We start from the raw sequence: 23,165 nt of genomic DNA, 5'->3' as shown, positions 1-23,165 counted from the left end.
AGAGGAACCAGGTACGAGTATATTAAAGTTTCCAAATTTAGTATGCAATAAATCGCTGTGAGATGTTTTATATTGAACCAAATCTAATAATGTAATTATGCCCTTTGCTTTTTTTACCGAAGACACAATATCCATAGCCAATGTCCCATTGTAAAAATCTAAAAACGTTAATTTTTTTTTTAATTATTCACTCCACTCATACATTTTAAACTGAGAATTTATTTTCTGTAATAATGTACTACCATTTAAACCACTGACAGAAATAGTTTCAAGTGTTTTTGCTAATTTTGGAAAAGTAACATTTTTCCCCTCTTTCAATGAATTTAAATATAATTTTAAGTTTTCATTGTATACAGACTTAGCATTAACACGAGAAATAGAAGACATGACACTTTTTCTGACCGAAAACCCATATCTAAAAGAAAAAAAAAATGAAATTTTAAATAGTATTATGTACATTTGAATGATATGTTAAATGAGGGGAAAAAAAAAAAAAGTATAACTGTACTTTGCAAGATTAATTGCAGGTATTACTACTTCCTGCCAAGTAAGTCTCCCAAATTTACTGTGAGCTTCCCATAATCCCATTAGCATTCCTGGTACTCCAACACTTAAGCCTTCAGCTGAACTATCAAAATTATTAAAATCCATTGAATTAGGAACAGTAGATTGAAAGTCGATTACATCTAATACTTCAAATTTTCTATGATTGTAAACTATCATGTATCCACCACTAAAAAAAATTTTTTTTTAATTTTATGATTCATGATGTAAAATTTCAAAAAAAATAATCACAATATATAAAATCGAAAACAAATTTAAAACACATACCCTCCTAATCCAGTTATGTGGAAATTTACAACTCCTAAACAGAAGACTGTTGCAATTGCTGCATCAATAGAATTACCCCCGACTTTCAAAAGATCAAGTCCAATTTTACTGCATTCGAAATCGTCACTAGCCACACTTCCATGAGGTGTAAGTCGATGGTTTCCATAATATAAGTGAACTATCAAAGCGATTGTAATAATTATGGTGAAACCGAAAAAATTTAAAATTATTGTCTTTAATGAACCTTCCTCTTGTTCATTTACTGAATTATTGAAAATACTGAACCATGTTCTTTTTCCATCATTTTTTTTCAATGGAGAAGTTTCCGTTTGTGGTTCTACTGTATGAGTTATCTCTAAAATAAATAAATAAATTGATTTTTTAAAATTTAACATTACCTTTTTACACAAAACATTTTTAATGAATTAAAATAATTATTTACATTAAAATAAAAAAATTATAAATACAATTAATAATTATACAAACCCATTTATTTTTATGTGAAATAAATATTAAAAAATTTAGTTTAAGTTGAATCATAAAAATCAAAACTTAGGTTTTGATTTATAAATTAAATTTAAAACACTTAAATTTGCTTAAACAGGTTTTGTAATTTTTTGTAATTTTAGCATACAATTCAGGCCACGCGTGAAAAGTTATTTTTAGGTACCTAACAATAATTTTTGTTATGGTAGACAATGAATATCTAATAGCAATAAATTAATTAGATTAAACGTGTTATATAATAATATTAGGCACTCAATTAATTTAAATTTTTTATTTTTGTTATACTACTTGAAAATTTTATACAATGTTACTTTACTTTTTAAGGAAGTAAACACTCAAATCAACAGGTGATTAAAAATCTAAAATTATTCAAAATCATTTTAAAATTTATTTGTAAAAAATTATTATTATTATGTGTTACCTGAAGAATTTCTTGAATTAGCCATACTATGGCATACGTAAAAATTTTAAGAGATAAATTATAATAAAATATAATTTATAAAAAATTTAAAAAAATGTATATATCAGAATTTTAATGACATATTTACGGTGAAAGTAAAAACTGCTCAACGATTACAAACTTTTACATTTTGCCAACCAAACAAAATAAAAAACCGCCGTATCATGTAGAAATGTTACATAATCAAAATTAGTGTTATCAATAATTCGACATTTATGTATTTTTAAATAAAAATATAAATATGTTGAAACATTGTGGATTGAGACATGATAAACTCACAACTCAAATTGGGCCCTCAGTTCTTTGTGCAGATTTATCTCAACTTTATGAAGAATCAGAAAAACTATTATCATGCGGTGCCGATTATTTACACTTAGATGTTATGGATGGTCATTTTGTACCTAATATTACCTTCGGTCATCCAGTTATTAAATGTCTTAGGAATAAAATAAAAAATGCTTTTTTTGAAAGTCACATGATGGTGTCGAATCCGTTACAGGTAATTTTAAAATATTTTTATGTGCAAACTCACATATCTAAATAAATGTACAGTATTACTTTATTTTAAAAAAAAAAAAATTTATTTTAGTGGATAGAACCAACAGCGGATGCTGGAGTTAATCAATACACTTTTCATGTTGAGCCTTGTAATAAAAATGAAATTGAAGATATTTGTAGAAAAATTAGAGAATGTGGAATGAAGGTTGGTTTACCTACCACTTTTTAAAGTATAAAAATAAAATTTTTTTTTCATTCAAAATTCTCATTTTTAAATTATTAAGGTAGGATTAGCATTAAAACCTGGCACTCCGATTTCTGTCATACAAAACTACATAGACTATGCTGATTTGGTTTTAATTATGACAGTAGAGCCAGGTTTTGGGGGACAAAAATTTATGAGCAATATGATGGAAAAAGTAAAACTTTTAAGACAAGCTAATCCCGGTTTAAATATTGAAGTAGATGGTGGAGTAGGACCTAATACTATTGAACAATGTGCCAAAGTAAGTTTTTTAAAAAAAAAAAAAAAAATCTTTTAAGATTATTACTCATGTTTTTTTTTTTTCTTTCTAATTTTAGGCAGGTGCTAATTGGATAGTATCTGGTACTGCTGTCACCAACTCTAAAAATCCAGGAGATGTCATTAACCAATTACGTTATGTTACTGATATGCATTTACATTCTGGATAACCTCATTAATGTTTAAATATGTTTTGATAGTGCATTTACTTTTAGAATAGAAATATTTTTATATTTCACTTAGCAATATCAAAGAATAAGGAAATAAATTAAATTAACAATATATATATTAAAAAAGGAGTGTATTGAAACATAAACTACAATTAAGATATTCAATCATTAAAAAAAAACCCAATTAAATGTGTAAAAGTCTCACTGAATGATATATATATATAACCATGGGGTAAATTAAAATAGGAACTTGGAAGTTAACTGACAAATTTCGAGAATTTTTCCCCAAGGTTAATGATACATTCACACAATATATTTGAGTGAGGCACAAATAAAGCAAATGAACAAAATGTTTGGAGCCCCTGTTTTAAACATTTTTTTTCCACAAATAGAATTTTACCCAGAGAAAGGAATAAAAAATCTCCGGTCAAAGACAAAGACGTTTGAAAAATAATTAACAGTTAATCACTGTAGTTTGGTTAATCATCTTTTCCAGTTTTCTTCTTCTTCTTGGCTTGCGACTGACCAGAGCTCGAATTTGCCCTTTTTTTCACAGATTTATCTTCTTTCTTTTTTTCTTCCATCTCAGCTTCATCTTCTTCATCTTCTTCTTCCAATCCTTGTTCATCAAATTCATCTGTATTTATTCGTTTAAAATTATAAGTAAATTTGCATATATTACTTAAGGCTTAATATGGAAAATCTATATATTACATACCCAAGTCATCATCCTCATCATCATCATCTTCATCATTGTATTGTTCAGCATTAATTACATGATTTCCAGAAATGTGAACAGGCCCATGACCTTCAATTAATCTCAACATAACTGGTGGATCTGGAAAATTTAAATCGAGCAATAGATGCTGCTGTTTACCCCCGACCAAGGCAATTATCGGCTGCCTAATATTCCCTTTGTAGCCAGTTGTTTCCACTTCAATAACATTAACCTCTGAATCTTTAGCACTAGGACTAAGTAATGCTTGTTTAATAATTAAAGTGTGTTCTCCCTTGGCTGAAAGTGATATTTCCCCAATACCTCCATTTTCTTTCAATGCATCAGGTTCCCACTTAACTTCCTTGTTTGTGTTACTTAAGGTAACTCCTGAAATGGTAATTAATTATTCATTTATAGCAAATACAGAATACTATTTCATATGGAATTAATGCTGCTTCCTTAAAATTTAAATATTAAAAGCACTAAAACCTGATTTTTACCCAACATTCTCAGAAATACTTAGAAACTTATGGAATAAAGAAACACATAATGCATGTGTTTGACACTTGGAAACAATAATTATGATACGGTACTTATGGATTAGTATTACACATTTAGGTGACTTATAAAAATTCCTTTCACTGTCAAATTCCAATACTGCATAGTATTCAAAAATAATAATTAATAGAATTTAAACCATCATCAACATGTGTAATAACCCGGTAATTTAATGTAATACGGTAAATCTCAGAAAAAGGATTTGAAAGACAATTTTGAATATTTGACTAACATATGACAAAATAAAAATTAAACCCATAGTAGTAGATATTAAAAAAAATATTTTCACCTCATAAATATTTACACACGTAAAAAATGAAAGTAAAATTTATCAATCAATATAAGGCATGTAAAATAAGTTATGACGCCGGGTATTTCATATTTATCCACAGGTTCAGAATGTTCAAATTTAAATTTAAATTAAATTACGTTAAAATTATAATAAAATATTGTTTACAACAAAACTTACCCCAAAAATAATCTTCCGTCATCGTTAATCGTGGATTACCTCGATAAAAATTTCTTTAACAATTGTACGATTAGAACTCTAACTGAGTATTAAACTCTACCGAAACGGAACCAAGGAATTGCCAACCTAAATTTATCGTGTCATAAGAAAACACTTGTAATAATTTATATGTAAAACCAATTACACTTAATTCCCGCCCTATATTTTAAATTAATTCGTTTTTTAAGTTTTATTAATAATAATTACTATTGTAATACATAATATTATGGCAGGAGAGGTAAGCGTGGGTTCCTTAGCTTGTAAATCGTTTTTTATACTTAAACATTTCTTTGTAAACTTTGACATTTTCAAAGTGTAAAAATCTTAATGGAAAAAATCAATAATTTCTTCTTAAAAACAAAACGTATTAAGTTTATTTATTTATTTTTAGGATGTACAAATCAAAGGACCGAATACGATTAGAATAGGAAATTGTTCAGCTATAGGACCAAATGAAAGATGTTTTATCATTGCTGAAATCGGACAAAATCATCAAGGTGATATAAATTTAGCAAAAGAAATGATATTATTAGCAAAAGAGAGTGGAGCTGATTGTGTTAAATTTCAAAAAAGTCACTTACCATCAAAATTTAACAAGAAAGCATTGATGAGACCCTACATTAGTCCTAATTCTTGGGGGGCAACATATGGGGATCATAAAAATTATTTAGAATTTGATGACAATGATTTTATAGAATTACAAAATTTTTCACATTCTAAAAACATTATTTTTTCAAGTTCAGTAATGGATGAGGTTTCTTTAAACTTTTTAAATAATCTTGATGTTCCATTTATAAAAATTGGCTCTGGTGATGCTCACAATTTCAAATTACTCAAATTGGCATCAAGGTTAGGTAAACCTTTAATTATTTCAACAGGTATGTCTCACATTAGTGATGTTATTGAAATATACAATTTGCTTAAATCAAACCACATGAATTTTTCCTTATTACATTGCACTTCATCTTATCCAGTACCATTTGATGAAATAAATTTAAATGTTATAAAAAGTTATAAGAAATTATTTCCTGATATTAATATTGGTTATTCAGGACATGAATTAGGAATAGATGTTCCATTAGGAGCCGTTGCTTTAGGTGCCAAAATAATAGAAAAACATTTTACATTAGATAAATCATTAAAAGGCACTGATCACAAATGTTCTTTGACTCCATTAGAATTTAAACAAATGGTTTCCAATATAAGAGATTTTGAAAGAAATAAAATTCAATTAGAAACGATATTTAGCAAAGATGAAGTTAAAAAATCACTTGGGGCTCATGAAAAAAAATTTCAAAAATCAGAAAAAACATGTTATGAAAAATTAGGGAAAACTGTTGTTGCAGCAAAACCCCTTAAAAAAGGTGATGTCATAACTTGGGATAACGTATCCCTTAAGGTTGCCGAACCTAAAGGCATACCTGGAAATTATTTACACAATATAATTGGAAAAACAATAAATAAAACAGTAGATGAGGATGAGAGTATTTTAGAAAATTTTTTCACATAAAAACAAACACAACATAATGATCGACCATATTCGTACATTAATTTATTATTTAATAAACCGACTTATTAAAAATATTACGTAATAAATTATTAATTATATATTTCGTAATTTTTTTTTTTTAAATTCAAATCAAAACCGTTACGCCTACACTAAATTTTTTTTTTTTAAATAAATTATTTAAGTGGTAACTCGTTTAGATTATAAAAAAAAACTAAAGATGGCGCAGTGAAACGTTAGGAATAAATTTGAAATTAACGTTTGACGTGTTGTAACCATTCATTGCCTTTGATGATTTTTTTTTTTTTTTTTTTAAAAAACTAGTGTTGTCGAAAAGTAATTTACAAACGATTTAAATTATTTAAATAAATAATAAACCGACGGTTCGTATAACTATTTATTTATTTAATAATTAATTAGTTCATCAACGTCAAATTCGTTAATTTGATTGATTGACATACATATCACACATTCAATCCATTTTTATCATTTTTTTTTTTTTTAACTTTATTAAATAATTTTAGGGGGAAAAAAATAAATTTTAATAAGAATTTTATGGTAATTATATATATATAAATATTTAAATCACTTACGACCACGTTTCAACTCACAATTTTGAAAAATAATTTAAAATATATTTATTTCAATAAAGGATTTCATATTGAATTTATCGTCTTCTGCAAAATAAAATGAATATGGAAAATGTAAGTTTTATAAATTTTTTATTACACTTTTAAAAATTATAATAATCGTTTAATTAGGCTACCGTAAATAAAAACAAATTTATATTTTGGGTACTTAAATATTTTAACGTTTTTTTAAAAAGAAAATATTTGTATCGCGATAAAAAAAAAAAAAATTTTTTCGAATTTTATTAGTTTTTTTACTATCTTTATTATATTACATATAAATTACATGGTGGCCTTTTTATTCATCTTTGACACGAACTTTAATAATTTTAATAGTTTTGATAAAATTATTATTATTATTATTTTTATAACCAATATTGTTGTTTATAAACGACGATAATTATAATAATATTTATATAGATATCGAATAAAATCTTTTGTTTTTTTTTTTTTAAACAAAATGTCGGCGTTCGAATCTATTAGAATTAAAAAATTGAAATTTTAAATGTTTCGTTACATAATAATAATAAATTTTTGTACGTAAATAATTTAAGATTTTGAAACTTAATATTCGTGAGAATATAAATTTTTTTTTTTTTTTTTTTTATAAGAGAGGGGAAATAAAAATAAAAAATTACACGATTGGTTGCGTTTTCGTTACAATAAATTTAACATAATTAAAACGCCGGTTTAAAATTTAAACAAAAAAAAAAAAAAAGATGATAAACAATCAAATTTTTTATTTTACGAAATATTAATAATAGTAATTAATATATATAAATCCCGAAGGACGTTAAAAAAAAAAAAAAGATGAAAATGAAATTTTTAAAATAATAATCACTTAATGATTCATATCCAAATTATTTTTACCTGGAATTCATCTTCTTCGTCTCTTTTTAATTCGGCGTAACAATGAGACGTCGGGAGTACCAACTTTTGAAATCAAAAAAATTTTTTCGTGGATGCATACGTTATAGTAAAAACGGTTATAATGAAACGGTTTAAAAAAAAGAAATTTTTAAATTTTTTTTTGCAGAATTCCGAGCCGTTTATGTTCGTCGGCACATTAATTCATTCGATTTCATTGAAAAATTTAGAAATAATTCCACAGGGTATTATCGTCGTGTCAGATGGTAAAATAATACAAATTGAAAATGACAGTTGTGACGTCAGTTTATTACAAAAAAAATTCAACGTAAAAGAGAAAAACTTACACGTTTTAAAATATGGCGAATTTTTAATACCGGGTTTCATTGATACCCACATTCACGGATCTCAATATCCGAACGTCGGTTTGGGTTATGATTTACCGTTATTGCAATGGTTGGAAAAATACACGTTTCCTTTGGAAAGTAAATTCGATGATGAAAATTTTGCGGAAAAAGTTTACGATGCGGTTATCGTGAGTTTCTTTTTTTCTAATGTTTCATTAATAATAGAAATTGTTGAATTTGATGTTTTTTTTTTCAGAAAAGAACTTTAGCAAACGGTACGACGACAGCGAGTTATTTTGCCACGATCCACGAAAAAAGTTGTTGCATATTTGCAAAATGTGCAAAAAATTTAGGACAAAGAGCATTCATAGGAAAAGTCAACATGAATAAAAACGTGACGGTTGATTATGGGGAAACTCACGAGAAATCAATGTCGGTTACGAAGAATTTCGTAGAATACGTTGACAATTTAAAAAGTCCTTTAGTTAAACCCATAATAACTCCAAGATTCGCTCTTTCTTGTGAAAAGGAATTATTAAAAGCATTAGGGGATTATGCGTTTGATAATAAATTACTCATTCAAACTCACATATCGGAAAATAACGAAGAAATCAAACAAGTTAAAAAAGAATTTCCCGATTGTATGAATTACACACAAGTTTATGACAAAGCCGGTCTCATTAATGAAAGAGTAAGACGACATATTTTTTTTTTTTTAATTACATCCAATTCGCACCTGTACGTTAATAATTAATGTTTGTTCACATAAAACAGACGATACTAGCTCACGGAATATACCTTAATCAAGAAGAACTTGAAATTATAAAAGAGAGAAAAGCTACGATAAGTCACTGTCCCAGTTCCAACATACTTTTACAAAGTGGCATTTGTCCCGTTTCTCAATATTTAAACATGGGTATTAATGTGAGTTTGGGAACGGATTGCTCTGGCGGAAACAGTTGTTCCATGTTAGAATGCATAAGGCAAACTATCATGTTATCCATTCAAGCTTCCTTTAATAAAATAGGTCAAAAATTATCAATAGAAGAAGTTTTTTATATGGCAACACTGGGTGGTGCTACAGGTTTGCCAACACACAATCTTTTTTTTTTTTTTTTTTGAAACCCTTCGTAAAATAATGTTAAATTTATTTTTATTTCAGCTCTCGGACTAGAAAATAAAATAGGAAATTTTAAAATCGGAAAAGAATTCGATGCCATTTTAATTGATTTAAATGAAAAATCAGTTATTGATATTTTGGAAGATTATGATATAGAACAATTATTTCAAAAATTTATTTATTTGGGAAATGATCAATTGATGAAAAAGGTTTTTGTTTCCGGTAGATTAGTTAAACAGTTGTGAAACTTTTCTCGTTAATATTATCAATACTTTCTTTTTCTTAATAAAAGCATTCATTTTTAAATGACAAAATGTCTTTTGCTTTTTTCCCCTCCCCTCCCCCCCCCGTTTGTTTTTTTTGTAATATCAAAAACGTCTAATTATCAGAGTTGTTAGTATTTATTTAAAATTTTTTAATAATAAATTTTTCCTTACATAAAAAAAAAAAAAATATGTCGTTTTATAACTATAAGATTTAAAGGTACTGCTGCAGATAGATAGATAGATATACATTAAAAAGAAATATTATTATTATTATTTTCTATGAATTCTTTTCCTTTCAATTTCATCTTTAACTAATTGTTGAGATTTTTGAGCATTCGTTTCTCTAGACCTTAATTCCATGGCAACATCTGCATTACTTCTTTTTTTTTTATCCTCTGCCAGTGGTTTTCCCAACTCTATTCTTTTATTTAAGTCCAAAAATAAAAAAAAAAAAAAAAAAATGAAAAGTTAAAATGGAAAATCATCAAAATATTATTATTATGATGCCAATAGGAGAAAACTATTAACAGAAGGACTTACTTTAATAATTTACTAAAATCATCTTCGACATTATCATCATCCCAATTATCTTCCCAAACGCTTATATCTTCATCATCTTGATCTTTAGCTGTCCAGTCTAAATTTAAAAAATTATATATATATAAAAATCACAAACATGACACCATGAAACGCCATTTATTAAAAATTTTTATTTTTTTTTATTTGTTTTATTTTTTTTTTTTTACCTTCGGCTGGAAATTCTTCAAATTCATCGTCTTCTTCTAATAATCCTAAATCTAATGAAGTAGTTTTATTTTTATCAGACAATACACTAGTCATTTTTAACTAGAAAAAAAATTTACCGAACTAATTGTTAATTTAACAATATAACATTACTCACAACATTCAAATTATTCTAACCATAGAGTTATCCATACCAAAATTTGGGGCCCCGAAAAAGAGATGTAATTAAATCCGGTTTAAAATTATCATATTATTCTATTATTAATTAGTACCTCTTTCATTTTGTTATTTAACGAATTATTTTAGTATTTTATAATTATGTTAACATTTATTTTTAATTATTTGTACAACTGCGCCGATTTCGCATAAAGTTAACACGTTTTCATGATATCAATTTCATCGTAGATAATTTAGTATGATTGAGTATATTGTACTGTCAGAAGTAAGACTAAATAATGAGTAAATTGGAAACCGTTCAGTGCCTTAAAGGTCACGAAGGTAGAGTTTGGAACGTTGCTTGGCATCCGAAAGGAAATTTATTAGCTAGTTGCGGCGAGGATAAAACAATATGTATTTGGTCAAAAGATGCATTGGGAAAATGGCAAAATAAAACAAAATTAACTGAAGGACATTCGCGAACGATTAGAGAAATCGGTTGGTCACCTTGTGGAAATTACATAGGTAAAACAAGGATAAAGTGATACTTTCTCTTTTTAATTACATGTTTATGTTTGTTTATAAAATGTATGTGTCGACTTTTTTTTTATTTCTTTAGCTTCGGCTAGTTTCGATGCAACAATCGGAATATGGGATAAAAAAAGTGGCGAATGGGAATGTAATGCAACGCTGGAAGGACATGAAAATGAAGTTAAATCCATCGCTTGGGCTAATAATGGTCAACTTTTGGCAAGCTGTAGCAGGGATAAATCAGTGTGGGTGTGGGAAATAGCTGATGAAGACGAGTATGAATGTGCTGCCGTACTTAATGCTCACACTCAAGATGTTAAAAAGGTGATAAAAGTAAAATTTACCTGAAATTTTTTCAAATTTTTTTTATCCATGTTTTTTTTCCACTTAATTAACGATAAATAAATAAATTTTCACTTTGAATTTCAAAACTATCGAAATTTTCACACTTGCTATGAAAAATATTTTAATTAAAAATTATTTCAGGTAAAATGGCATCCCACACAAGATATACTCGCTTCTGTTAGCTATGATAATTCAATAAAACTATTTAAAGAAGATTTGACTGATCACGATTGGACTTGTTCAACTACTTTAACATCTCATGACTCGACAGTTTGGAGTTTAGCATTTAATAAAAACGGTTCGAAATTTGCCACAGTGTCAGATGATAAAACTCTTAAAATATGGAAAGAATTTAATTGTAACGATCCGGAAAAAAATAAAGGAGATTCAAATGAATCTGCATGGAAAAACATTTGCACACTTTCAGGTTACCATTCTAGAGCAATATACGATGTGTCTTGGTGTCATTTAAGTGATTTAATTGTGACAGGGTGTGGAGATGACGCCATTAGAATATTTAAAGAATCAGATTATATAAATAAAAATGAACCCTCTTACGAAATGATTTGCGTGTGTGAAAAAGCACACAATCAAGATGTCAACTCGGTTTCGTGGAATCCCGTAATTCAAGGTTTATTAGCGTCTTGTAGTGATGATGGAACCGTTAAATTATGGCAGTTTAAAGAATTGTAGATTTAATAACAAATATATATATATAATTTTTAAATAAAAATAAATTTTAAATTTTACCTAAAAATTTCCCTTTTTTTTAAAACGTTTCCTAACGGTCGTCCGTCTTTCACAAATGTCGGTAAAGATTTAAAATTAAACGTGTCAGTAGAAAAAAATTTTATTCCGCCAAAATCAACTTTCGACAGTTTTAGGGCCACGTTATGTATACACATCCATTAAAATTTTACAAATGTAATATTTAGTTTTTTTTAATTATGTTTTCTACGAGTAACAAATTTTTAAACACGTTAAATTCATTCAAATCCGTATGTTTAAATTTAGAAGGAAATTCAGATAAAAAAATTGTAGAAATAGCCAAACAATGCACTGACGAATTTAGTTTAGGTGCAAAAACTTTAACCGTTTTTAATAATTATATAAATGGGATAAACAAAACGTGCACGGAATTAACTAACGTCGATGAAATTATTAGATTAGCATTGAAAAAAGTAAAAGAACCTACGATTGTAATACCATACGAATTACAAAATGATTTTTTGAAATGTATCAGTGAATTATACAGTAAATCACATGATGATGATGATGATGAAAATAAACAGAGTTTAAAAAATGATAGAAAAGTTTTAAGTGACATTATCGAATCAAGCCAAGAAAATTTAATTCAGATAAAAGACATTATTCATGTTACCGAAGATATGGGAAAGAAGAATTTATTATGATGAATATTATTTTATTACTTACCCTTTTCTCAGAGTGTTTCACATCAATAAATTTAAATTTAATTCATGTATCGCTGAATATGAATCGCATTCATCAGTTATATGCTCATCTGGTAAAACCTGTAAAGTATTTACATAAAAAATTTATTTTCTTCCCATTGTTATGATTGCAAAAATATTTCGAACAAAAAACAAACCTGTCTGTGAATCCAAATGTAATGATTTGCAGCATGTATAAAATTATTTGCAAAAAAAATTATTTGTGTCGGTCCAGTCATCATATCTAAAAAAAAAAAATAAATAATTAATGTATTCTTTTAATGATATAAAAAACTTTTTTTTTTTCAATACCAACCTTTCATTTTTTCATTTTTTCTTACTCGATTTCCTAGATTATTCTATTAAAATAATCAGTTAAAATTAGTTTTTAAATAAATAATAATTTTTTATACAATCCAAAAAAAAAATTATTATTTATTACCTTTTTTATATAATTTAATAAGAATTGTCCGATTCTCATCATCAAATGAAATTGTTTGTCGTCATCTTCTTCTTTGAATAATGCATCCATGACAGATTGTTTGCTAAATAATATTTCCAAATTGAAATTACTCGAGGGAAAAAATTGTTCCAATTCTTCGAAAATTAACAATGGAATTTTTTCATATCTATTTTACAAAAAAAATAAATAAATATGTGAACATTATAATAATTTTGCAACTGATTATTTTAACTTACACTGCTAATTCTAAAAATAGTGATAGAATTGATAAAAATTTTAAAAATGTATTAAAATTTTTTATGTCTATGTAATTGACAATGGCATCATCATGACTTAATCGAGAAAGTAGTTTTAAACATTTTCTCGAAGAGTTGTTAAATTTTATTTCCAAATTTGGTAATGAATCACCCATCAAATGCTATAAAAAAAATATTTAAAAGTGGATTTGAAATTTTTTTTTTTTTTAATGCCAAAACCACATTTTTAAGGTTCTTACGTAAAAGGTTGAATATAAATAACAATCGCAATGTTTTATAAAAGGATCCAATGCATCTTTCCTTTCATTTTCAATAAATTTTAAATTATTTAAAGCTTTATTATATTCTTTTCTTATTTCATTCAAATCTCGTGTTATTGATCCTATTATCATTTTTCTCCATTTTTCACATCCTGTAAAATCATTCAAATCCTAAAAAATTAAAAAAAATGTTTTTTTTTTTTTTTTTGTGACCTGTCGACAAAGTTACAAAAAATTACAAAAGGTTTATATAATTACATCTAAACTCATTATTTTTTTAAATGCCACAAGTTCTTTTTCAATAAAATAATTTGATTTTCTCACTTTGTCAAATATATTATAATTTTTCATTTGCACAACGACAGAATCCTGAAGAAAAAAAAAAAAAAATTATTTTACCGCGACAATTGTAAAGCAAATTTCAAAAAAAAAAAAAAAAAATTTCCTGTACCTGAATGGAAATTGGGTTAAAACTTCTCATTTCTTCTTTTATCCCTTCGAATTGATTTTCAAATCGTTTCTTTTCGTTTTTAACAATCTTCAACTTTGTCAAATAATTATTATAATCATCTAATTGACTATCCTAAAAATCAAAAGAGTAAATTTTATTAATTCTTATTAATTTTTTTAATAAAAATATTAATAAATAAATAATTAATATTATTACATCGATAAGTTCGAAACTTTTACTTTCTTCATTATCCAGTTCCATCCGGTTTTCTAAACAATTTACAAAAAAAAAAAAACAATAAATTGACATTGAAATAAAAACAAATAATAATAATAATAATAATTTTTTTTTTACCGTGTTTTGATTTTTTTTTATTTATAATTTTAACATGACGATTCAAATACGTTATATCATTTATTAATGAATCAACATCCAGTAATATTTTCAATTGATTAAATTTAAATTCTTTTAATTTATCATAATTTATTTCCTGTAAAAAAATTTAAAAAATTTTTCCTCTTGGGAAATTTTTTAAGGGAAAATTTAAAAATCAAATCAAATCAAATTTATACCTCGTTTAGTTTAAGTTGAATAATTTCTTCGTTTAATTCATTTTCATTTTCCAATTTAATCATATCGTATGTTAAATATTGATAATTAATAATTCCATCGAATTTAAAAAAAATATGTTCTTCTTCATAATAATAATAATAATTATTATTATTCACTGTTGGCTTTAATATAAAAATTTTTTTTTTTTAATTAAATATTTTTCGAATCGTTGTTTTTTTTTGGGGGGGGGAAGGGGGAAGGGGGAAATGACGATTAGGTTTTTACCAAATCACAATCCATGTCAAAACGTTTTTGATGAATGACAGGAACTTTATCGATCACACCGAAATGTGATAATTTACATAAAAAAATTAAAACTTGTTCCAGAGTTTTTATTTCCACGCCTCTTTCTCCAGAAAACCTTAAAAAACAATTTACGTTTTAATAAAACAAAAACAACGCGTTTTAAAATAATAATAATAATAATACTAACATTAATGTGTTTTTTAAAGAATGAGAATGATTTTCAAATATGATAAATGTTTCCCTGAATTCATATCTAAGATTTTTTAACAGATTTATACAATTCATTGCATCTTCCATTGTATCGCACAGGTTGGCATAATACGTGTCACTTCCTATAATATTTTTCAAAACTTGTAAATATTTACTCGGTTGCAAATATTCGTGAAGTCTTCCATACTGCTGAAACGAAAATTATTTTTATAAATAATTTTATAAATTATTAAATTTATTTCGTGATTGATTTACATTCGTAAGACGATTTTGAAGATGACTTTTACGTAAATATTCATATCCGCTGGCTAATTTGTAACAAATATTATTTGAAATATTATCGATTTCATATTCTGTATCTTTGATAAATTTTAAAATTTCAAAAAATTCCGATCGTTTTTTATTAATATTTTTTTGAATTTTATTAATTCTAATTCTGAAATGTAAAAATTATTAAATTTTCACAACATCATAATTACTGCTTGGGTTTTTTCAAAAAAAAAAAAAAAAAAAAAATTACTGTAATAATTCTGTATTTCTTTCACTAATGGCCGTGTAAATTTCTTCGTGGTATATCTGAGGCCACAATATTGCAATTTTACATTTCGTTTCGTTTATTTTTTCTCTCTGTAATGATAATAAAAAACTTTTTCGCATTTAAACAGGTACATACACGGTACATAAACAGGTGCATAAAACAGGTAATCGAAACAGGTACATAATTAAAAATGAAAACAATTGATAATTACTAAAAGATCATATTCTTTTTCTAATTCTATCATTTTCTCTAATTTATCATTATTTGTTTCATCGAAATCAATTTTTCCTGTTTCATCATTAAAATTTTCTTCATCCGAAATATTATTTTTATCAAAATGAGATGAATATAATTCGCTGATTGTTTCATTATTTATTTTTTCCTTAAAAAAAAAAAAAAAGAAATTTATTTTTAAAAAAAATAATAATAATAATTAATTTTTCGTTTCTGTTGTTTTGTATAATGTTTATAAATTATAAAAATGTTTTTAAAAAAAAACATAAATCTCACTTTTTCATTAGTTATTTCTTCAATATTTTTAACAAATTTCTCAACAATAATTTGTGATTTTTTAAATGAATTAAAATGTTTTTCTGATGCTTTTAATCTGACATCTGATAAATATTTAACTTCTTTTCGTCCTCTATTTAATTCGTCCAAAAAATATTCTTTTCTAAAAAAAAAAAATTAAAAATTATAATGAAGGAATCTAATCATCATTAAACATTTACAAATCTCAATTTAAACACTTTTGGACATGACATTTTGCTTTTTTGTATCAACAAAATTAATTTGTTTGTAGAAAATGATAAATTGTTATTGTTATTAAAATAAATATTGTTTCTCACCTTAAGCATTCACAAATGATTTTTTCTAAATCTTCATCCTCTGAACTCCATATGCAATCAACAAATTGCCTTTGATCAAATATCAAATTTTTTTTTTTTATATTCAGATTTAAATTTTGTAATTTTTCTTCATAATTGGATTTTGTAATTATAATATCCGACATTCTGTGTTCTATGCAAGCCTTACCGTTTCTAAATTAATCATTTTAAAAATTAAAAATAATAATAATGATAATAAATAAATTTAAAAAAAAAAAATATTATGTGAATATATTACCGGATGATAACGCTTCTGGTAAAAGTCAATTGTTTATTGTCTTGCGGAAAATTAACCGTTATCGTGACGTAGCATTGAATTTCCCGGCTAAAAATAATTAAAAAGAAAATTTAATTGTTTTTTAGCAAAAAAAAAAAAAAAACGCTATGCGAATAGAAAAAAAAACTTACTTTTTAAAAAAATTTTCTCTTAATACTTCATGAACGAATACTAACGGATTTTCATTTATTTCACCACCGAATACAAATTCAAATGCTCTTAGAAAATCAATCTTACCTGAAAAAGTAAAAGAAATATAACAAAAAATTATCTTTTGTCTCATTACATATTCTTTTTCAAAACCATAATTCGATTAAATTTTAAAATTATTAACATTAAACGAAAAAAAAAAAAAAATTTTTTTTGTCGAATTGCATTTACATACATAAAAACTGAAATAAAATGTCGTTAATCATTTTTCAAGTTTATTATTTTTTTAAAAAAACTATCACCTTCATAAAAATTACACATAATTCCTGTTAGAGATTTTAACGATATTTCAAATTCACCGAAAAATGATAAGAAATTACAAATTTTTATTTTTGATATTAAAAAATTCATCATGCTACTTCGTGATCACAAATCAAATTTCAAAATGTCTGCTTTTCGAACATTCCATCGTTTTACCTCCAAAAAAAAAAACCCTATTAGTCCTCACCATTTCATAAGATTAACATAAGAGAAACTCGTCAACTTACATTTCTTATCCTCCATTTTGAATTTTAACGTTTTTTTTTGAAACTCTTTCCTCAAACTTATTAACCGACTTATATTTTATAATCAATCAATCAACAACAATTGAATTTATTTAAATAAAAGAAAAAAAGTGAAAAATAATCCAAGGATAGGAATTTTTAAAACATCGCGAGATAGGAATATTCATTTTAAAAAATACATTTATGTAAGTGTGCAACAACGATATAATTTTTTTTTATATATATTATTATGTAATATGTTATAATCAATAAAATTTTACTCTTCTTCTACCTTTTTTTTTTTTTTTTAAATAAATAACAAATATGCTAATAATAAATTGTACGGATGATTTGTTTAACAAAAAAAATGAATGTGAAAAAAAAAAAAAACAAAAAAAAAATTGTGCTTTATGCGAGTTTTCACTTTTATTAAATATATATAAATAAATAAAAATAAAATAAAAATAAACTCGCAATACTAGCAATAGACATCGAAACTACATTGAAAATTTTTAAAAATCTTTTTTCTTTTTTTTTTTTTTTTTTACAATAAATAACTACGTTCGCTATACTATTACAAAGTTCCCATATAATTTATAATAAATTAAGGATAATTCTGAAAAATAATTTCGAAAAATTTCTCTTAATTTTATTTATGCCCTTACTTTTTAACGTAATTTAATCTTCTCCGGATTGCGAAGCCGAATCGAGCAAAGCTTCGAAAGAAAATGGTTGAAATGCGTAACCCTGACCCGCGTAAAATTTACTCTGAAATTCAACCCTGGAAAAACAAACAAAAACAAAATCAATCAGGCGGTGGATTAACTGAAGATTTAAAATTGATTTGTCGTCTTATTATTTAGTTATACTCCCTACCAATGCAAACGCAACGTGTGCAAAAACGCACTCAGACCTTCCATAACGACCAATATGCTGACCGTGAGGCAAGCCCATCCGGCAAAAACTATCCATAGAAATATACCACCGGTCCAATCTTCGCGAACCAATCCGAATTTAAGAACCATGTTCCACAATACTTCGGAAAGCTCTGAGAAATTAAAAAAGGTACGTAATGAATGTATTTTGTCGAGGAGGAAAATGATCCATAATCCAACACTTACGCGCGTGAGCCAAAGACAAAGCCCATAGCCGAAGGTACGAGGCAGTGTGAGACACGGATCCCAAAACGTATTCAATTGTGTGAATACCCTGATGAATCATGAGTTCACCCATATCGTGCTCTTCATCGTGTTCGACGGGTGGCTGAGATGGTGGAAACTGACCACCACCACCACCCTCCGCATCCCCATTTTCTCCCGCATGATTACTATTTAACTGTAAAAAATTTTAACGTTCGTTTTTATACAAAAAAACTTTAATTTTAATTTAATTTATAAAATTTGAAATTTTACCGGAACGTGACGAGTTTTTTGCTGTCTCATTATATACAGGGGTTTTCCGAAAAGCATGACGGGTACGCATATGACAGCCACTGCTACCAACATTGTTTGTATTGTACTCTGTCCGCCGTACATGAACGGATCGCAACCCGCCGGAGCAACATCTTTCTTCATTAAAACCATGTTGATAAACGTTATCAAAATTGATGGAGCGCAATATGGACTCAAAAGAATATCTGAAAAAAAAAAAAAAATGCCATTTTTTTATTTCAATAATAATAATAATAATAATAATAATAATAATAAACTCATTGGAGTTTTGAGAGAAAAAAATGATTTACCTGTCGTGTAAGCTGTGTAATTGACCCATTTAACAAACATTAATAGTACCAGGTACAAGAAAAGGAAGCACAAAAATATGATTTGAGGTACGAACTGAGTAAATATATCCATTTTTTTATTAAAATACCTGCAAAAATTAGGATGATCGCATGATTGGGATACGATCAAGGGAAAGACCCCTATAGACTAACTAGTATATATATATATAATACCTGAAATTCCACAAGCTAAGGCAGACTCCGAACAACATATGAAAAACCCCAAGAATAATCGATAATTTCATTTTGTACGTATTTAAAAAAGTAATTTTATTTTCTGCCACTTGCCAAACGGGATCCAATCCGAACGGATAAGGGATTTGCACGTATGCAGTACTGTTCGGATCCAACATGATAGACTAAAAAACATCAAAACAATAAAAATAACAAAAACGCCATGGAAGAAAAATTTAATCACCCTATGCTCTAAGCATTTTGTAAGCATTTAAATAAACTTTTTTTTTTTTTTTTTTTTTAATTGCCAACCAACCTTTTCGTTCATTATGTAACTCATGTCGAGGTGTGATGCCGACCAAGCAGATCCGAATATGTTGAGAGATTTTGAAAAAACATCATTGTAAATTAAACCCGTGTAACATGAGAAAACGCCCATCAAAAGAATTATGTAACGTCCGCCGAAGAAAATATTCCAGATCTGAAACACACGCACAAATTTCCAGCACTGTTCAGACTTTTCTCCAAATATTAATGCATACATACTTCGCTGTCTGATTTTTTGGCTTGTAGAGGTTTTTCTTTCAATACCATCCAGGCTCCGAATATCGTCATCAGCAGTCCGTGACCAGTATCGCCAAACATGACGGCAAACAAAAATGGGAATGTTATTATAGTGTACGGAGCAGGATTAACCTGAAAATTACCATTTAAAAAAAAAATTTCAATTAAATTTTCCGGAGACAGAGAGAGAAAAGCCCCCCCCCCTTTTTTTTTTTTTTTTAAAACAAAAAACGATTACTTCTCGGTAACTTGAAACTCCGTAGGCATCGATAAGAGCCTGAAAAGCTGTTGTAAATTTATTTGTTCTGTTGTAAGTCGGGGGATCTTCAAAAGTGTCCATTCTATTCAATATGGGCGGAACGGAACTTCCACTTCTTTCCTTTAATAATAAAACACGACAAGGAAAATTTTATGATAAGCCAAATAAAACCAACAAGAAAGAATTTCCGTTAAAAAAAAAAACCAACAGTTCCTCGACGTAAAGCTAACTGAATCGTTTCCATGTCCAAAAGGGGGACCCAACACTCGGCAATCAGGCATTTTTGCGTCACGTCCAGGTTAAATAAATTTAAAGTGTGGTAAATGGCTTTGATTTTTCTCACTTTTACGAACCAATTTTTTATGTTTTTCGCTGCTGCCACGAGCACACGATGACGATGATCTTGAGTTTGACCCAAAACCTAAAAATGAATTTTTTTAACGCAATAATAATAATAATAATATTTGAAACTAAACGAATCCATCGCCATATTCTTTTTCTTTTTCCTCACCGTGTTCAGATCTTCGATTCGAGTCATGACACCCATGGCCATTTCCCGTCGATCCGTGGGAGCCTCCGGACAGGGATACAGTGTCGCCCTAAAACCTTCGCATATTTTTTTAACTCTCGTTTTCAATTGATCCCCTTGAAAAAATATTATGAAAACGGATTTGAATACTTGATCTCCCTGCAAAATAAAATCAATGGGTTTTTTTTTTAAAAAAAATTTTCATTTAATAATTAAGAGTAGGGGAAAATGGTTCCAACTTACCGATGATGGATCTTCCAAAGGTGTTTCGATTTCCGCTTGACGAAGGAAAACGTTACCGCGACAAGCTCTCCAAAGCATACGTTCAAATGCTGGTACTCTTTCTCTCAGTATAACACCGGCGACAAACCTGAAAATTCGCAAATGAAAAATGACGCATATCGTAAGGTTCATCGTAAAAAAAAAATAATAATAATAAATAAATAAATTTTCAATTAAAAATAAAAGAAACGAGAATAAAGTTTTCCTTGTCAATAAAAATAATAATAATAATAATATTTTTTTTTTCCGAAATGAAATGTATATAGTTTATAAACTGAGACACAGAGCTTTTACTTCATAGAACAAATAATAGAAAGAAAACAGAAAAAAAAAGCAAGCTAATCTTTACAAAAATGAATAGAAAAAAAAAAAAAAAATGAAAGTGAAATTGTAAATAAACATAAACTAATAACTACATAATAATAATAATAATAATATTTAAATACAAACAAGAGAAAATTTTATTATTTACCCTTGAAGGAAAATTCATTTTTCCTACAAATCCGACAAATAATAAAGCAATTTTTTTTTTTTTTTTTTTTTTTTTACGATTCAAACCACTCGTGATGCGTTTCCCTTGGTTTTCCCAATAAGTGATCAATAATATTGGGAAAAAAAAAAAAAAAAATTGTGAGTTTTCACGTGAGAGACAAGAGAGAAAAACAAGATGAGAGGAATGGATGCTGTATAAACACAACTCGAATTCGTTTTTTTTTTTTTTTAATTTTTTTTTTTTAAACACGAAATTCACACGAGAAAAGCGTTTATAAAAAGCATTACATGCAATTTTTAAAAATTTAACTTTAATTAAATTTTAAATTGTTATTAACAAAAACGTTATTTTATCATTATTATTATTATCATCTGTATTTAATTATTAACGATTTTCTTCTTTGAAAAGAACACTAAATTTCTCACTCACAAATTTTTTCTTTTTTCTTTTTCCAAATCTCAAAATTTAAAAACAATAAAAACACTTACTTAGGTACAGACAGAGAAGCTTTTCTTCTTTTTTTTTTTTTTTTTCCTACAGCGCAAGAAGAACAAAACACTCAATAAAAAAAAATTTTAAAAAAAAAAACACAAAAGAAGAAGAAAAAGAAAGAGAAAGAAAAAGAGAAAGCGGAAGAGAATGAAGAGAAAGAAAGAAAAAAGAGAGAGAGATAAAAATTTTTTTCTTTCTTCTTTTTTTAAAAAGCCCCACATTACTACTACCTTTTCCCTGACGCTTTTCCACCCTTCGACAACATTCCCTTAAATAGGGTTTTTTTTTTTTTAGAAGGAAAATACGTACCCAAGCTGAACAGGTCCATTTTGCGATTGCCTAGCAATGGCATCGTCGGCAATGAGTGCCCGGGTCATGGATTCTGTCGGATTGATGCCCCCCTCGTGCTATATAATATAAATCATCAATACAATAAATATATATATATATATAAATCACAATTTGATCAATTTGAGATTCCATTTTTCATTTTTCAATATGAAAACTTTTCAACTTTAATTATTATTATTATTTAATTAATTTTTCCCACGTTGACTTGACTTCTAAATTTATCTATCTACGATGTAACAACAACAACAACAACAACAACCCTAATAAATAAATATCTACATTTTTTTTTTTTTTTTTTTTTTTTTAAACCTTTTTGTGCAACCTTAACCAAACCGTGCTTTGAGACAGAAATTTTCTCCATTTTCCATTTTCCTCCTTTAAAAGCCATTCAAAAAAAAAAAAAAAAAAAAAAATACAAAAATTTTATCAAAAAAAAAAAAACGCATACAAAAAAAAAAAAAAAAAAAAAAAAAAAAAAATTGGGTTATTTAAAAAAGGGGGGGGGCCCCAAAGAAAAAAATTTTAATAAAAAAATTTAATAATTTTTTTAATAAAAAAAATTGGCCCCCCCCCTTACTTTAAAGGCCTCAAATAAAAAAAAATTAGTAA

The 23,165-nt window shown here is 26.8% G+C and overlaps 10 protein-coding genes across 10 annotated transcripts in view; 5 read left to right on the top strand and 5 right to left on the bottom strand.

The window, feature by feature from the left end:
- Positions 1 to 723, bottom strand: part of Phum_PHUM018400 (uncharacterized protein) — a gene marked incomplete at both ends in the record, with an annotated part of 4,575 nt that extends 3,852 nt beyond the window's left edge. The window contains 3 exons of the mRNA XM_002422795.1: positions 9 to 158; positions 243 to 415; positions 509 to 723. Coding sequence (XP_002422840.1) covers positions 9 to 158; positions 243 to 415; positions 509 to 723 — 538 coding nt within the window. The remainder of the gene's footprint in view (positions 1 to 8; positions 159 to 242; positions 416 to 508) is intronic.
- A 95-nt stretch (positions 724 to 818) lies between these two features.
- On the bottom strand, positions 819 to 1,135 carry Phum_PHUM018390 (gamma glutamyl transpeptidase, putative; the record flags this gene model as incomplete). The annotated part of the gene is made up of 2 exons (XM_002422794.1): positions 819 to 1,093; positions 1,117 to 1,135. 2 exons carry the CDS (start codon positions 1,133 to 1,135, stop codon positions 819 to 821), a joined length of 294 nt encoding a protein of 97 aa, XP_002422839.1.
- Positions 1,136 to 2,039: 904 nt separating this feature from the next.
- Positions 2,040 to 2,989, top strand: Phum_PHUM018380 (Ribulose-phosphate 3-epimerase, putative; the record flags this gene model as incomplete). Its single annotated transcript, XM_002422793.1, has 4 exons — positions 2,040 to 2,297; positions 2,388 to 2,505; positions 2,585 to 2,802; positions 2,879 to 2,989. The coding sequence occupies 4 exons, from the start codon at positions 2,040 to 2,042 to the stop codon at positions 2,987 to 2,989; spliced, it is 705 nt and encodes a 234-aa protein (XP_002422838.1).
- Positions 2,990 to 3,322: 333 nt separating this feature from the next.
- On the bottom strand, positions 3,323 to 4,802 carry Phum_PHUM018370 (mitotic apparatus protein p62, putative). Its single transcript, XM_002422792.1, has 3 exons — positions 4,735 to 4,802; positions 3,708 to 4,094; positions 3,323 to 3,626 (listed from the first exon to the last, which is right to left on the bottom strand). The coding sequence occupies exons 1-3, from the start codon at positions 4,754 to 4,756 to the stop codon at positions 3,469 to 3,471; spliced, it is 567 nt and encodes a 188-aa protein (XP_002422837.1). The 5' UTR covers positions 4,757 to 4,802; the 3' UTR covers positions 3,323 to 3,468.
- A 197-nt stretch (positions 4,803 to 4,999) lies between these two features.
- On the top strand, positions 5,000 to 6,283 carry Phum_PHUM018360 (Sialic acid synthase, putative; the record flags this gene model as incomplete). The annotated part of the gene is made up of 2 exons (XM_002422791.1): positions 5,000 to 5,011; positions 5,165 to 6,283. 2 exons carry the CDS (start codon positions 5,000 to 5,002, stop codon positions 6,281 to 6,283), a joined length of 1,131 nt encoding a protein of 376 aa, XP_002422836.1.
- A 1,677-nt stretch (positions 6,284 to 7,960) lies between these two features.
- Positions 7,961 to 9,488, top strand: Phum_PHUM018350 (Guanine deaminase, putative; the record flags this gene model as incomplete). The annotated part of the gene is made up of 4 exons (XM_002422790.1): positions 7,961 to 8,311; positions 8,380 to 8,814; positions 8,898 to 9,207; positions 9,286 to 9,488. 4 exons carry the CDS (start codon positions 7,961 to 7,963, stop codon positions 9,486 to 9,488), a joined length of 1,299 nt encoding a protein of 432 aa, XP_002422835.1.
- A 1,220-nt stretch (positions 9,489 to 10,708) lies between these two features.
- Positions 10,709 to 11,978, top strand: Phum_PHUM018340 (WD-repeat protein, putative; the record flags this gene model as incomplete). The annotated part of the gene is made up of 3 exons (XM_002422789.1): positions 10,709 to 10,934; positions 11,029 to 11,264; positions 11,427 to 11,978. 3 exons carry the CDS (start codon positions 10,709 to 10,711, stop codon positions 11,976 to 11,978), a joined length of 1,014 nt encoding a protein of 337 aa, XP_002422834.1.
- Positions 11,979 to 12,232: 254 nt separating this feature from the next.
- Phum_PHUM018330 (uncharacterized protein) lies at positions 12,233 to 12,697 on the top strand (the record flags this gene model as incomplete). The annotated part of the gene is made up of 1 exon (XM_002422788.1): positions 12,233 to 12,697. The coding sequence occupies one exon, from the start codon at positions 12,233 to 12,235 to the stop codon at positions 12,695 to 12,697; it is 465 nt and encodes a 154-aa protein (XP_002422833.1).
- A 39-nt stretch (positions 12,698 to 12,736) lies between these two features.
- Phum_PHUM018320 (uncharacterized protein) lies at positions 12,737 to 17,501 on the bottom strand (the record flags this gene model as incomplete). Its single annotated transcript, XM_002422787.1, has 17 exons — positions 12,737 to 12,817; positions 12,895 to 12,980; positions 13,053 to 13,095; positions 13,179 to 13,365; positions 13,436 to 13,617; positions 13,696 to 13,887; positions 13,975 to 14,085; positions 14,168 to 14,299; positions 14,740 to 14,894; positions 15,013 to 15,140; positions 15,294 to 15,424; positions 15,491 to 15,594; positions 15,781 to 15,862; positions 15,985 to 16,129; positions 16,622 to 16,813; positions 17,069 to 17,174; positions 17,390 to 17,501. 17 exons carry the CDS (start codon positions 17,499 to 17,501, stop codon positions 12,737 to 12,739), a joined length of 2,169 nt encoding a protein of 722 aa, XP_002422832.1.
- Positions 17,502 to 18,310: 809 nt separating this feature from the next.
- Phum_PHUM018110 (vacuolar proton translocating ATPase 116 kDa subunit A isoform, putative) overlaps positions 18,311 to 23,165 on the bottom strand; it is a gene marked incomplete at both ends in the record, with an annotated part of 10,584 nt that continues 5,729 nt past the window's right edge. Inside the window, 12 exons of the mRNA XM_002422786.1 lie at positions 18,311 to 18,413; positions 18,509 to 18,680; positions 18,754 to 18,967; positions 19,051 to 19,268; positions 19,374 to 19,501; positions 19,587 to 19,771; positions 19,903 to 20,067; positions 20,133 to 20,282; positions 20,389 to 20,529; positions 20,618 to 20,830; positions 20,921 to 21,097; positions 21,182 to 21,308. Of these exons, the coding sequence (XP_002422831.1) occupies positions 18,311 to 18,413; positions 18,509 to 18,680; positions 18,754 to 18,967; positions 19,051 to 19,268; positions 19,374 to 19,501; positions 19,587 to 19,771; positions 19,903 to 20,067; positions 20,133 to 20,282; positions 20,389 to 20,529; positions 20,618 to 20,830; positions 20,921 to 21,097; positions 21,182 to 21,308 (1,993 nt within the window). The remainder of the gene's footprint in view (positions 18,414 to 18,508; positions 18,681 to 18,753; positions 18,968 to 19,050; positions 19,269 to 19,373; positions 19,502 to 19,586; positions 19,772 to 19,902; positions 20,068 to 20,132; positions 20,283 to 20,388; positions 20,530 to 20,617; positions 20,831 to 20,920; positions 21,098 to 21,181; positions 21,309 to 23,165) is intronic.

The sequence above is a fragment of the Pediculus humanus genome, genomic scaffold (assembly GCF_000006295.1).
Source record: "Pediculus humanus corporis 1103172107372 genomic scaffold, whole genome shotgun sequence".
NCBI lineage: Eukaryota > Metazoa > Arthropoda > Insecta > Psocodea > Pediculidae > Pediculus > Pediculus humanus.
Note: the sequence above shows the minus strand (reverse complement) of the source record. Positions and strands in the feature narration are given on the sequence as shown.

Coding starts and splice junctions, on each gene's coding strand:
- Phum_PHUM018370 (XM_002422792.1), bottom strand. CDS start 4,756: ATGACGGAAGATTATTTTTGGG. Junction 4,095..4,734: donor GACGGAAGATTATTTTTGGG/GTAAGTTTTGTT, acceptor TTACCATTTCAG/GAGTTACCTTAAGTAACACA. Junction 3,627..3,707: donor TGATGAGGATGATGACTTGG/GTATGTAATATA, acceptor GAATAAATACAG/ATGAATTTGATGAACAAGGA.